Here is a 12,506-nt window from a genome sequence, read left to right as displayed (position 1 = left end):
AAGTGCAGACCATCTCAGACACCTGCACTCAGGCCCGTGGTCTAATCATCCTCTATGCGGACCTGCTGGGTAAAGCCACGAGGAACCTGAAAATGGGCTCCCACAAGTGTGTGTTTTGGGCGAATACGACTTCAGTGATTCTTAGGGCATTTTTCCAATTCAGAATATTTCTGTGGCAGTATGGACGGATCCCCACCAGGATTTAGAGTGACAAATACTCATTTGTGACGTGATTGCCAGTTCCTGTGTCCTTGCCGCGTGGGGATGCCTGCTTCTCCACTTGATAAATGTTCAAAGGAAGCCAGTCTCTGCCTCAGTTGGCCCCACAGGACAAACAAATCAGCGCAGCAAGAGTTCTTTCTCTTGGGAGTTCATAGTCTAGGGGAAGTCGACAGAGACCGAGAGGTACACGGGCAGGGGAGTGGAGAGTTAAGATCCAAAAGGAGCATCACCCACCGAGAGGTTTAGAAGACCCACGAGAAAGGAGTTGCTGGATGTTTCTCTAAAAGAGCACCTGTGGAAAATGTAGAATTCAACACTCTGTCCTGAGTTAGCAATATCATCAGAATCTGCCACTTAGGACATCCCCAAGAAGGGGACACATATGTGAAAGGCTGTTTTGTTATAGACAGAAACACCAGTCATCACAAATGGTACATGTGAAGGCTGCCGCTGAATCTGCGCAACACCGGCCTGCTTGTAGGGACATCTGCGGTTCCTAGAACAGAGGGTAAAACCTGGGGGGCTGCTTAGCTTTGTTTTGTTTTTCAACTTGAAACAAGCTGGAGTCATCTGGGAAGAGAGAGATCAACTGAGGAACGCCTCCCTTGGTAGGCAAGTCAGTGGGGGGCGGGGTGTTTTCTTGATTAGTGATGGATGTGGGAAGGCCTAGCTGACTCTGGGGGCAGTGACACCCCGGCAAGCTATCTTGGGTTGTATTTAAGCAAACTGAACAGACCATGGGGAACAAGTAGTAAGCCATCTTCCTCAGTGGTCTCTGCTTCAGTTCCCACCTCTGGGTTCTGCCTTTAGATCCTGCCCTGACTGCCCTCAGTGATGGAGAGTGACCTGGGTGCACATTAAGTCAAATAAACCCTTCCCCCAGGTTGCTTTTGGTCACGGTCTTTCTCACAGCAATAGAAGACAAAGGACACTTCAAAAAGTGACTAAGCTGCGTGGTGGAAGCACACACACCTTTAATCCCAGCACTCAGGAGGCAGAGGCAGGAGGATCCCTGTAATTTTGAGGCCAGCTTGGTCTACAAAGCAAGTTTTAGGACAGCCAGAATTATTAGAGAAACCCTGTCTCAAAAAAAAAAAAAAATGCAACACAAACAAAGAAAAAACAAAAATTTGGCTAAGTGCATTACATTATAGTTGATTCAACGAATGATAAGCTGCTAAAAGCTGGCCCTCGCATGACCCTCTTCAGAGGTGGGGTTAATGTGGGCTAACGAGACAGCACGGCCAGGCAGCGGGTGGGAAGGGCATGGCTTTCCCAGCACTGTTGTTTTCCACACAGATATCTGGGATACTGTGAGCTGGGGTTGAAGCTGGAACTGATGCAGCCATTTCCAGACCATGAAGAGAGGCTGGGGTAATTACAAAGCTGTCGGCGTTCCTGACCTATAGAGATAATGCTAGAGAAGGTCTGTGCGTGAGCTTGTTGGAGATTCTGGAAAGGCAGCTCAGCTACTCCTACACCCTTGACCTCTATCGGCAGAGGTCATTCTCTTTGACCAACCAAGCAGACAGCTTCCAGAGGGACACTGATGGAGAGGCGAGGGAGGAAGGGGACTGTCTAGTCCAGTCAGCTACCTCAGCCAAATCCACCCCAGCAACCCATGGGCAACAGGTCAAGGATCACCTTCATATCCGGGCTTGCTTTCTTATAAAGGGAAGAAAATAGATGTCCCGTTTGGGTCAGCACAGTCAGGTGCTTTATTGATACCTGCACTCAAATACAAACTGAAATTGGTACATTAAAATTTAATTGAGCCGGGCGGTGGTGGCGCACGCCTTTAATCCCAGCACTCGGGAGGCAGAGCCAGGCGGATCTCTGTGAGTTCGAGGCCAGCCTGGTCTCCAAAGCGAGTTCCAGGAAAGGCGCAAAGCTACACAGAGAAACCCTGTCTCGAAAAAAAAAAAAAATTTAATTGCTCTTCAAATTTTCTGCAGGTTAACCAATAATTTGTCAAATATATCTCCATCATAAGAAGGCACCTTGAAGCTGGGCAGTGATGGCTTATGCATTTAATCCCAACACTTGGGAGGCAGAGAGGCAGATCTCTGAGTTCGAGGCCAGCCTGGCCTACAAAGTGAGTTTCAGGACAGCCAGAGTTACACACAGAAACCCTTTCTCAAAAAAAAAAAAAAAAAACCAAAAACAACAACAACAAAAAAAAAAACAACAACAAAAAAAAACGAGATCTAAACAGAATTCTCAACAGAGGAATCTCAAATCGCTGAGAAATAACTACAGAAATGTTCAGCATCCTTAGTCATTAGAGAAATGCAAATCAAAACAACTCTGAGATTCCATCTTCCACCTGTCAGAATCGCTAAGATCAAAACCACAAATAACATGCTGGAGAGGATGTGGAGCAAGGGGAACACTCCTCCACTGCTGGTGAGAAAGCAAACTTGTATAGCACTATAGACATCAATATGGCAGTTTCTCAGAAAATTCAGAATCGATCTACCTCAAGACCTAGCTATACCACTCCTGGGCATATACCCAAAGGACACTCCATTATACCACAAGGACACTTGCTCAACTATGTTCATAGCAGCTTTATTCATAATAGGCAGAAACTGGAAACAACCTAGATGCCCCTCAACCAAAGAATGCATAAAGGGAATGTGGTACCTTTATGCAATGGAGTATTACTCGTCTGTTAAAAACAATGACATCATGAAATTTGCCAGCAAATGGATGGACCTAGAAGAGATCATTCTGAGTGAGGTAACCCAGACCCAGAAAGACAAATATGGTATGTCTTCATTCATAAGTGGATACTAGTTGTAAAGGGTAACCATGCTACAATCCACAAACCCAAAGAAGCTAAGTAATAAGGAGGGCTCAAGGGGGGATGCATGAATCTCACTGTGAAGGGGAAATAGAATAGACATATCAGGTGGATGGGGGGAGGGGTATGAAAGGGGGGTGGGCATGAGAACAGGAGGGAACAGGTTGGGGCAGAATGCAGGGAGAGAGTACTGGGAAAGACAACTAGAATCAGGGGCATCTCTGGGCTGAGCTAGAAACCTACTGCAATGGAAACTCCCAGGAATCTATGAGGGTGACCCTAACTATGACTCCTAGCAATGGGCAATACGGAGCCTGAACTGGCCTGTAGTTGGAATTTTCTTTGGGCCACCAACCAGCTCCAAAATAAAGAAATGGAGACATATTATTAATTATCAATGCTTGGCCTTAGCTTAGGCTTGTCCCATTAGCTCTTAAAACTTAATTTAGCCTGTTCCTATTCATTTTAATTATGTCTCAGGGCTTTTTACCTTTCTTTCATTCTGTAAGTCCTATATTCCTGCTTCCTTCATGTCTGTCTGTCTGGCCCCTGGCATCTCTCTGGTGTCTCTTTTTCTTTCTTTCTTATTCTCAAGCCTATATTCTTCCTCCTATTTACTCTCCCTGCCTAGAAGTCCCACCTATATTTCCTCCCTTGCTATTGGCTGTTTAGTTTTTTATTAGACCAATCAGGTGCCTTAATCAGGCAAGGAAAAACAGCAACACATCTTTACATAGTTAAACAAACATTCTGAAACATCGGCCATTTCCTGTGACTAGGCAAGACCTCCAGTGGAGGGATTGGGACTCCAACTCAGCCAAATAACCTCTGACCTAAAATTTGTCCTGCCTACAAGATACGATGGGACAAAGGTGGCACAGAAATTATGGAAATAGCCAACCAATGACTGTTCCAGCTTGAGACCCATACTACGAGATGGAAGCCCACCTGTGACACTGCCTGGAGGGCCAGGACCCAGTGGCTGGACAGTCCAGAAACCTAGGATAGAACCAAACATGACTGGCAAAAAAGAAAAAAAAAAAAAGGTCAATGAAATGATTCCTAATGATATTCTGCTATTCTTATAGATTGTTGCCTAGCTCAATGGTTATCAGAGAGGCTTCCCCAGCAACTGATGGAAACAGATGCAGAGACCCACAGCCAAACATTAGGTGGACCTTGGGAAATCCTGTGGAAGAGAGAGAGGAAGGATTATGGGAGCTGGATGGGCTAAGGACACCATGGGCAAACACACAAAAGTCAGCTGACTTGTAGGGGCTCACAGAGACTCAACCATCAACCAGAGAACTTGCATGGAACTGACCTGGGCCCTCTGCACACATGTTGCAGTAGTGTGGCTTGGTCTTCTTGTGGGACTCCTGGCAGAGGGAGTAGGGGCTGTTTCTGACCCTATTGCCTGCTCTTGGGACCCTTTCCTCGAGCTGGGTTGCCTTGCCCAGCCTTAACATGAGAGGAGGTGCCTAGTCTTGCTGCAATGTGATATTCCATGGCTGGCTGATACACATGAAAGGCCTCCATTTTTCTGAAGGGAAGGGAGAGGGAGTGGATGGGGAAGAGGGGGAAGTTCAGGGGAGGGATTTAGGGGGGGGGGAGGAAACTGGGCTGGGGAAAATCAATTGATTAACTAATAAAAAAGAAGAGGAAGAAAACCAAACACACACAAAAAGAAGGTGCCTTGAATATTTCTGAATTAAGAAAAACACGAACATTTTCTCCCATTGCCAAGCATCAGCGACTGGAACAGCTGCTGTAAGCTGCATTTTAAGTTTCTTGGCTTTGTTCCATCACATTTTAGTAACTAGTCATCTCTAAACCAAAAGATTTGGCAGGCTCTCTGCAAACAAAGCCCCAAAATACCTTCCCTCTTCCCTCAGTGTCCACTTCTCTCTTACTTATCACAACAATTTAGAAATCTCTCTCCTGGGCACAGCTACCAAAGTTAGATGCAGGCTAACTTGTCCTTTGAGACAGGTTTCAGCAAGCTGCCTTGGAACTAGCCTAGGTTGGCCCTGAACTCCTGGTAAACCTCGCTCAGTGCTGGGATTACAGACATGAGCCACCATGCCCGGCTCTAAACTGGTGTTTCTAAATTGATGTTTCTGCAGCACTCATTGTAGCTGGAGTTTTCTCCAGTCCTGCCTGGCCCACATTCAGGACAAATCTCTCTCACCTTCCAGTCCCACAGCTGCTCAGACCCAACCAAGTAAACACAGAGACTTATATTGCTTACAATCTGTATGGCCATGGCAGGCTTCTTGCTAACTGTTCTTATATCTTTTTTTTTTTTTTTTTTTTTTTTTTGGTTTTTCGAGACAGGGTTTCTCCGTGTAGCTTTGCACCTTTCCTGGAACTCACTTGGTAGCCCAGGCTGGCCTCGAACTCACAGAGATCCGCCTGGCTCTGCCTCCCGAGTGCTGGGATTAAAGGCGTGCGCCACCACCGCCCGGCTGTTCTTATATCTTAAATCAACCCATTTCTATTAATCTATAAGTTGCCATGTGGCTCGTGGCTTACCAGTATCTTAACACCTTCTCATGGCGGCGGCTGGCAGCGTCTCTCTGCCTCAGCCTTCCACTTCCCAGAATTCTTTTCTCTGCTTGTCCCGCCTATACTTCCTGCCTGGCTACTGGCCAATCAGCATTTTATTTATACAGAGCGATATCCATAGCAGCTCATAACTGTATACAGTACCATTCTATTAAAATGAACACATTTACTGTGTATGTCAGTGGAATTCACAACGATGTTTCCATACCCATTTGTAGCAAGCATGGGTCATATCCAGGCATTCCTCTCCCACCCTTACCTGCCTCCCCAAACTCCTCCCTCCTCCCTAGTAATGACTACTTTTCAGGTTTTTTCCCCTTATATTTCCATGTATAAGAGAGAACTTGTTTTTCTGGTTTGTTTTACTTAGCATGGTGTCTCCTAGTTACATTCATCTTCCTGATAGTGGCCGATTTCAGTCCTCTTGATAGCTGGATGATAATTCATATCCATTGTGTACCTAAAGATGGGCACTTGGGCTGGTTCTATAGCACAGCTATTTTGAATATCAAGAACTCCAGAAAACAGTGTGCAGGCATTTCTTCTGGCTATATAGACTGGTATAGCCGGACCACAACCTCGCTGAAGTCAATGGCTGCACTATTTCCATTCTTACCAACTGTGTGTGTGCACGACTTCCATTTTCTCCACAAGTCCCACCCTCTCTAGCATTTATCTTAGAACATAATATAGTTCAGTTTAGTAATACCTTTCATTCACACGGGGCCTCCCCTTCTGTAGCAGAGCTGTCTCAGGGAACGGGCTGTCCGTATGGAAGCTGTCTGCTGGCCTGTTCTCACTGAAGGGTGGAGAGGCAGTGGCGTGGCCCAGGCCTGACTGGGTGCTTTCGTCTACTCCACACGTCTGTGCTCTTCTGTCCGAGAATGACCTGGAGAGCTATCTGTGGCTCATGGAGCAGCCATCATCCTGGGTTATTACAGAAACAGGGAGAACAGGAAGAGGCAGAGAAACAGACACTGGGCTGCTGGCCCGCCAGAACTATTATGTAAACTAGAATCAATCATTGTGTGAACCACTGCATGCTTGGGCAGATGTTTCTAGCACACAGCAAATTCAGGACTGTCTTCAGCCACAGATTTGACCTCTGACCTCCCCGACACGTCCGTCACTGTGGCCTTCTTTACCTGGCACTTTGGCCACAGTGGCCCTGCCATTCCACGGGGTGGAGCCAAGGACAGTCACACAATCCTAAGCCTTCCACTCAGATGCAGAAACCTCAGCTTGCACCTCCTTTCCAGTTTCCATTTCTCAGCGACTTTCTTTCTAGAAAGTCTCCTCCAGTGCGGCTCGCACCCAGCCATGCTGGCTTCAGACGACCCCAAGCTATGCTGGCTCCTGGCCCTCTGTGGCCCAGCACCCTCTACTAACAACAGAACCCCCTTTCCTGTCTCCTCCCCCCAGCTGCACGACAGTGTTGGCTACAACTTAACCTATGAACATATGCTTCCAATTTGGGCGGGGAAAGGTGAGAGCAAGGGGAGGGAGGGTCTGTCCCGCGCAGAGCCAGTTCTGAGGATGAGCATGCAAACCTGTTACCTGGTAGGGAGTCATAGGCACCACCACGGGCTGTGTGAGCCTCCTCAACTTAGCAACTGCTGTACTTAGGTAAGATCAGAAACAGCTCAGAAGTGGAGCAGGCTGGGAGGAGTACTGGAGACCTGGGTTCTAGAATGGGGTGAAATAAGGCAGCATGGTGTTCACAGAATCACTGGGCACCCTCTTGGAGCATGAGCCCTGTCCTTCCTGCTAAGCAAAATCATATTCCAACCCCCCCTCCTCCCGCTCAGGGAGCCGACTGTCACCTCTCACTAAGGCCTGGTCAGCTGTGTTGTATTCTGAACACCACCATGGTGGGGACTTTACAGCTCCCATTTTAGCGATCAGTGAGACACAGAAGCTGGAGTGTGGTGCCAGTCAAAGGCAGAGAAAAGCCAGCCAAATCATGACCCTCATGCCAGCCCCTTATGAAGATCCATCAGGGCTTTTGACATACTTCGTCCTGGTGGCTGGTGTGACCAGACCAACTGGGAAATGGCCGAGTTAGGGTGCAGATGTCCACTGGCTCCCAGAGGCCTGGCTATCATTAAGAACACTGAAGACACATGCATTGGTTGTCCAAGTTTAAGGTGTAGTTTTATTTACAAAGTGAGATGACGTATTAAAAACAGATGACAGAGGTACAAATGGGTATGTGATATAACTCCATTTTCATGAAAAGTATATAAATATATTACAGGAAATTGTATAGAGTAAACATTAGAAACCGATATAGTAAACATTGCTAGTTTCTTTTCTATGCCAATATTACTGTCATTAAAAGCTTAAATACTGGCTTCAAGTATCCGCTATAAAATAAACCTACTTTATTAAAATACTAGAAAAATTTGCTATAAACAAGATTTGGTACATTAAAAATAGACTCAAGTGTGTCTTTGTAACAATGTCCACTCTGATCAAATGCTGCCTCCAGCCCTAAGACCTGCCGTGTTCAGGTCAGGTTAAATGAGTTTTGATAATTATCAGAGGTCCAAGCAGCTATGAAAGTACCACATCCTGACATACATATATGTATATCTGTCCTTCAGGAGCGCCCTCCTCTAAGGATGAGGGACTCAGCAGCATCGCTGTGACTGCTTGGCCTGGCTCTCTTGTCTGAGTGGAGCAGGAGTCAGCTGGAGGCAAGGAGGGAGGCCCATGGGAGGCTGCTCCTGTCACTGTGGGAGCCCTGGCTGTGTCTTCTGCTCTTCAGCCTGAAGATGAGTCAGGACATACAGGATAACTTGATAGCAGAAAACATACTGGCCCTGTAGAGGAGGGACGGGAGAGGCTTCACTACATAAATCACACACACTAAGGGTTGAGAAAACATACTGGCCCTGTAGAGGAGGGACGGGAGAGGCTTCACTACATAAATCACACACACTAAGGGTTGAGAAATTTGGAAATAGGAACTGTTTTGTTTAAATGCTAAATGTAAGAGTCAGGGCACACAACTGTATAGTGCCATAAAAATTATAAACAACAAACAAATTGATAAAAAAACGGAAGGGAGAGTGCCAATGGGTTATGTACAGAATGATCCTGGACTGCATACATATCCTAAGCAATCTTTCCTGTGTGTGTGATTTTATTTTCCTTTTTGGGCACTTGAGAGGCTAGTGCTCTGCTGAGCTGCATCCCCGATCTCTAAAATCTGGATTTCCTATTTACTGAACTCATGTTGTTTTAAAATATAAATAAATTAATTAATAGCCAAGAATCTATCAAAACAAGCTTCTTTAACTATTTCAGAGCAAAAATATAGAAATAAAAATTATTCATTTATTTATTTTCTTTTTTTGAGACAGGGTTTCTCTGTGTAGCCCTAGCTGTGTACTTGGTAGACCAGGCTGGCCTTGAACTCACAGAGACCTGCTTGCCTCTGTCTCTCAAGAGCTGGGGTTAAAAGTGTGTGCCACCACCACCTGGCTAGAAGTAAAAATTAAAATATAATATAAATTTAATATGTAATATACAATTATAAATAACATACTATTTAATAATAAATAGGAAATTATTTTCTTTGAATGTTTTTGATCAAAAGAGTAAAGAAATCAATGAGTTTTGATAAATGAGTCATTATGGTAAAATTAATGCCTAAGCTGATGATACTGAGATCTGAGGTTTTTTTGTTATGTGGCAAAGAATGAATGAATCTGAAAATAAATGGAAAGGAGTCACCATGGGCTGGAGAGATGACCCAGCCGACAAGGGCCCTGGCTGCTCCTGCAGAGCATGGAGTTTGGTTCCTAACATCCACATGGTGGTTCACAGCTGCCCGCAACTACCGTCCTAGCAGATCTTAAAATTAAATCTTTTAAAAAAAGAAGCCCACAGTATATTAGATGGAAAGTAATAAAACAATAACCACAGCTGGAGCTCAGTTGCAACCACTGCACATGTCTATGGGAAGAAGAATTCTACACAGATCGGAAACATCAGCAACTTAACTGAGAGCGAGTGTCGGCTGCCCAGGCTTCCTGACACTCAGCTGGTTTCAGCTTTTGTGCACTCCAGGTTCCTAGCGGACTTCTCTCAGAGTGGCCATCAGAGGTGCCTTTTTGCTTTAGTCTTTCTGTCCACAGTCAATCCCTGTAGCCCATCATCTTGCTTACCTTGTAACTGACTCCTGGTCTCTAACACTGTGTGTCCCTCCCCAGCACAGCTCATGTTCTAACACAGTGCTATAGAGATCATTCAAAATAAGTGCAGTCTACCACTCCAGGCTACAGGTGGGTGACAGCTTGCCTCTCACTCATGGAAATCACAAGCCCTGGCCCTGTTACCTCCCAGCTCTCTCCATGCCTTGTCACCCTATCCCACTGGACAGGCTCATTCTTGAACACACAAGGCCTATTTCCTCCATGCAGCACACACTGCCTGAGGACTCCCCAGATCTCAACTTAAATGTTCCATTCTTTCTTTTTAAAAAAAAATATCATTTGCCGGCGGTGGTGGTGCACGCCTTTAATCCCAGCACTCAGGAGGCAGAGCCAGGTGGATCTCTGTGAGTTTGAGGCCAGCCTGGGCTACCAAGTGAGTTCCAGGAAAAGCGCAAAGCTACACGGAGAAACCCTGTCTCGAAAAACCAAAAAAAAAAACCTTTTATTAGATTTGTTCTTTTACAATTTCATACATGTACATAATGCATTCTGATTCTTCTTTCTCTCTGAAATAACCCCTTATTCCCTACACCATGGTTACCACCCTCCTCCCTACAGGACCCTCTCCCCATTTACCTCTTTTTGATTTGTGACTCACTGACTTTAATCATGAGTTTGAGGCTATCCACTGGAACCCACAGGGCTCATATGTGGGCTAACAACTGAAGGAGTGGTTACTTTTGTTTGTTCGTTTGTTTTGGATAGTCTCACCATGCAGCTCTGACTGGCCCAGAACTCCCTATACAGAGCAAGCTGGCCTCAAACTCAGAGGCATGGGACACCAAACTTGGCTGGTGCTGCTTTCTTAACGGCGACGTCATTCTGTTTAAAACTGTCCCCCGGACTGCGATGGCTGGCTTCCTTCACTCAGACTTCCTTAAAGTGCTTGTCACTGTCAGAGCTCTGTGATGGCCTGCCACACTCCTCACCCGCTGCTGCTGTGTCTCTGGTATCGTAGCAGCCCGGGTCTGACTCAATGGTGTGCTCCAGGAGCTGGGAGAAGCTGCTGGTGCACAGATCTCAAATGTCTCGAATGAACTTGCAGGCAAAAGAACACTGCTAATACTGATCAATGCGTTTCTTAGCCAACTGCAGCAGAACTGTAAACCAGTTTAATGTTTACGAGCCTCAATCTGAATCAAAACGGTCCATGACTGGAAAAAAAGTGCCTGTGTTTTTTAGAGACATTTAAATGTGACTCTATGGACATACCAATTAAAAAAAAATCTACCACACAGTCCCACTATAGAAGAAAAGGAGGGTGGATGGACTCAGCAATGATAGGCTCGAGGGTGGGCTTGGCTGGGAGTCACCGGGTGACACAATCCATTTCAGTTTCAGGAAAGAAAAACAAATCCAACACTAACAGCTTGAGGAAGCCACATGGCCAGCACCCCGCAGAGCCATCTGGGGTGGGAGGAGGAGGTGGGCTCCGGCAGTGGGGTGCTGCTGCTGTCTTTTAAAGGGTGCCAGTGGGGAAGGAGGCCCTCAATGTGCAGTATTTAGTACCATTCACTCCTACTCTGTGCCTCACACATCCTCTCTGCCACCAACTCAGCTGTGTGTGAGAGCACACCGTGTGTGCACATGTGTGAGGAGGCTGGATGACAACCTTGGGTATTTCTTCTTAGGTGGCGTCCACTTTTTTTTTGAGACAGGATCTCTTACTGGCTGGAGCTCATAGACTCAGTCAGGCTGGCTGGCTAATGAACCCCAGGAATGTGCCTGACTCCACCCCCTGTCAGTGGTCACAAGTGTGTGCCCCCTTCCTGGATTTTATGTGGTTTTTGAGGATCAAACCCAGGACCTCACACTTCACTGAAGGGGCTATTAGACCCAGAGACCTTTCTCCATTTTTGTTTGTTTTTGTTTTTGTTTTTTTAAATTAAAGGTAGTATCTAAAAAGATAATCTAAAATACTTAATTATTTTCTAGATTAGTCCTCATGCTAAAAAAAAAGTCCTTTATGACAAGAAATGTTAGGTTTATGCTACACTATGGAAAGAGATCACTGGACAAAATGACGGTGTTTTCCTTGATATTCTAGCTACCTGAAAAGCTGTGGCAAGAAGGGTGAGCTCTACATACAGTTCCAGGTGAGCCTGGGTAACATAGCAAGATCATCCCCCAAAGAAAAATATAAAAGAATCAAATTTAAGAGCACTTTTAAAGTGTGAGAGTCTTAAGACAAATCCTCATTAGTGTACACGGACTCACCTCTGTCTGCACCATGCCATGCCTTTGTAGTCTCATGCAGCGCACTAAATCAGAGATGTCGAACTGCCAAGACACAGAGCAGTGCGTTAGACACAGACCCCAAAGATGTACAGGACACAGGACACAGAGCAGTGCATGAGACACAGACCCCAGAAGATGCTCAGGACACAGAGCAGTGCATGAGACACAGACCCCAGAAAATACACAGGACACAGAGCAGTGCATTAGACACAGACCCCAGAAGATGCTCAGGACACAGAGCAGTGCATGAGACACAGACCCCAGAAGATGCACAGGACACAGAGCAGTGCATTGGACACAGACCCCAGAAGATGCTCAGGACACAGAGCAGTGCATTACACACAGACCCCAGAAGATGCACAGGACACAGAGCAGTGCGTTAGACACAGACCCCAGAAGATGCTCAGGACACAGAGCAGTGCATTGGACACAGACCCCAGAAGATGCAC

At 46.0% G+C, this 12,506-nt stretch overlaps 1 protein-coding gene across 6 annotated transcripts in view; it reads right to left on the bottom strand.

Annotated features, from left to right (window-relative positions):
- Positions 1–7,724: 7,724 nt before the first annotated feature.
- Ptpn13 (protein tyrosine phosphatase non-receptor type 13) overlaps positions 7,725–12,506 on the bottom strand; it is a 187,684-nt gene continuing 182,902 nt past the window's right edge. For all 6 annotated transcript variants that reach the window (XM_052735547.1, XM_052735548.1, XM_052735549.1 and 3 more), the window contains 2 exons: positions 12,037–12,099; positions 7,725–8,421 (listed from right to left, as the gene is read on the bottom strand). In XM_052735547.1, the coding sequence (XP_052591507.1) occupies positions 8,329–8,421; positions 12,037–12,099 (156 nt within the window). In that variant the 3' untranslated portion in view covers positions 7,725–8,328. The remainder of the gene's footprint in view (positions 8,422–12,036; positions 12,100–12,506) is intronic.

The sequence above is a fragment of the Peromyscus californicus genome, unplaced genomic scaffold (assembly GCF_007827085.1).
Source record: "Peromyscus californicus insignis strain IS unplaced genomic scaffold, ASM782708v3 Scaffold_13__1_contigs__length_99412109, whole genome shotgun sequence".
In the NCBI taxonomy this organism is placed as follows: Eukaryota; Metazoa; Chordata; class Mammalia; order Rodentia; family Cricetidae; genus Peromyscus; species Peromyscus californicus.
Note: the sequence above shows the minus strand (reverse complement) of the source record. Positions and strands in the feature narration are given on the sequence as shown.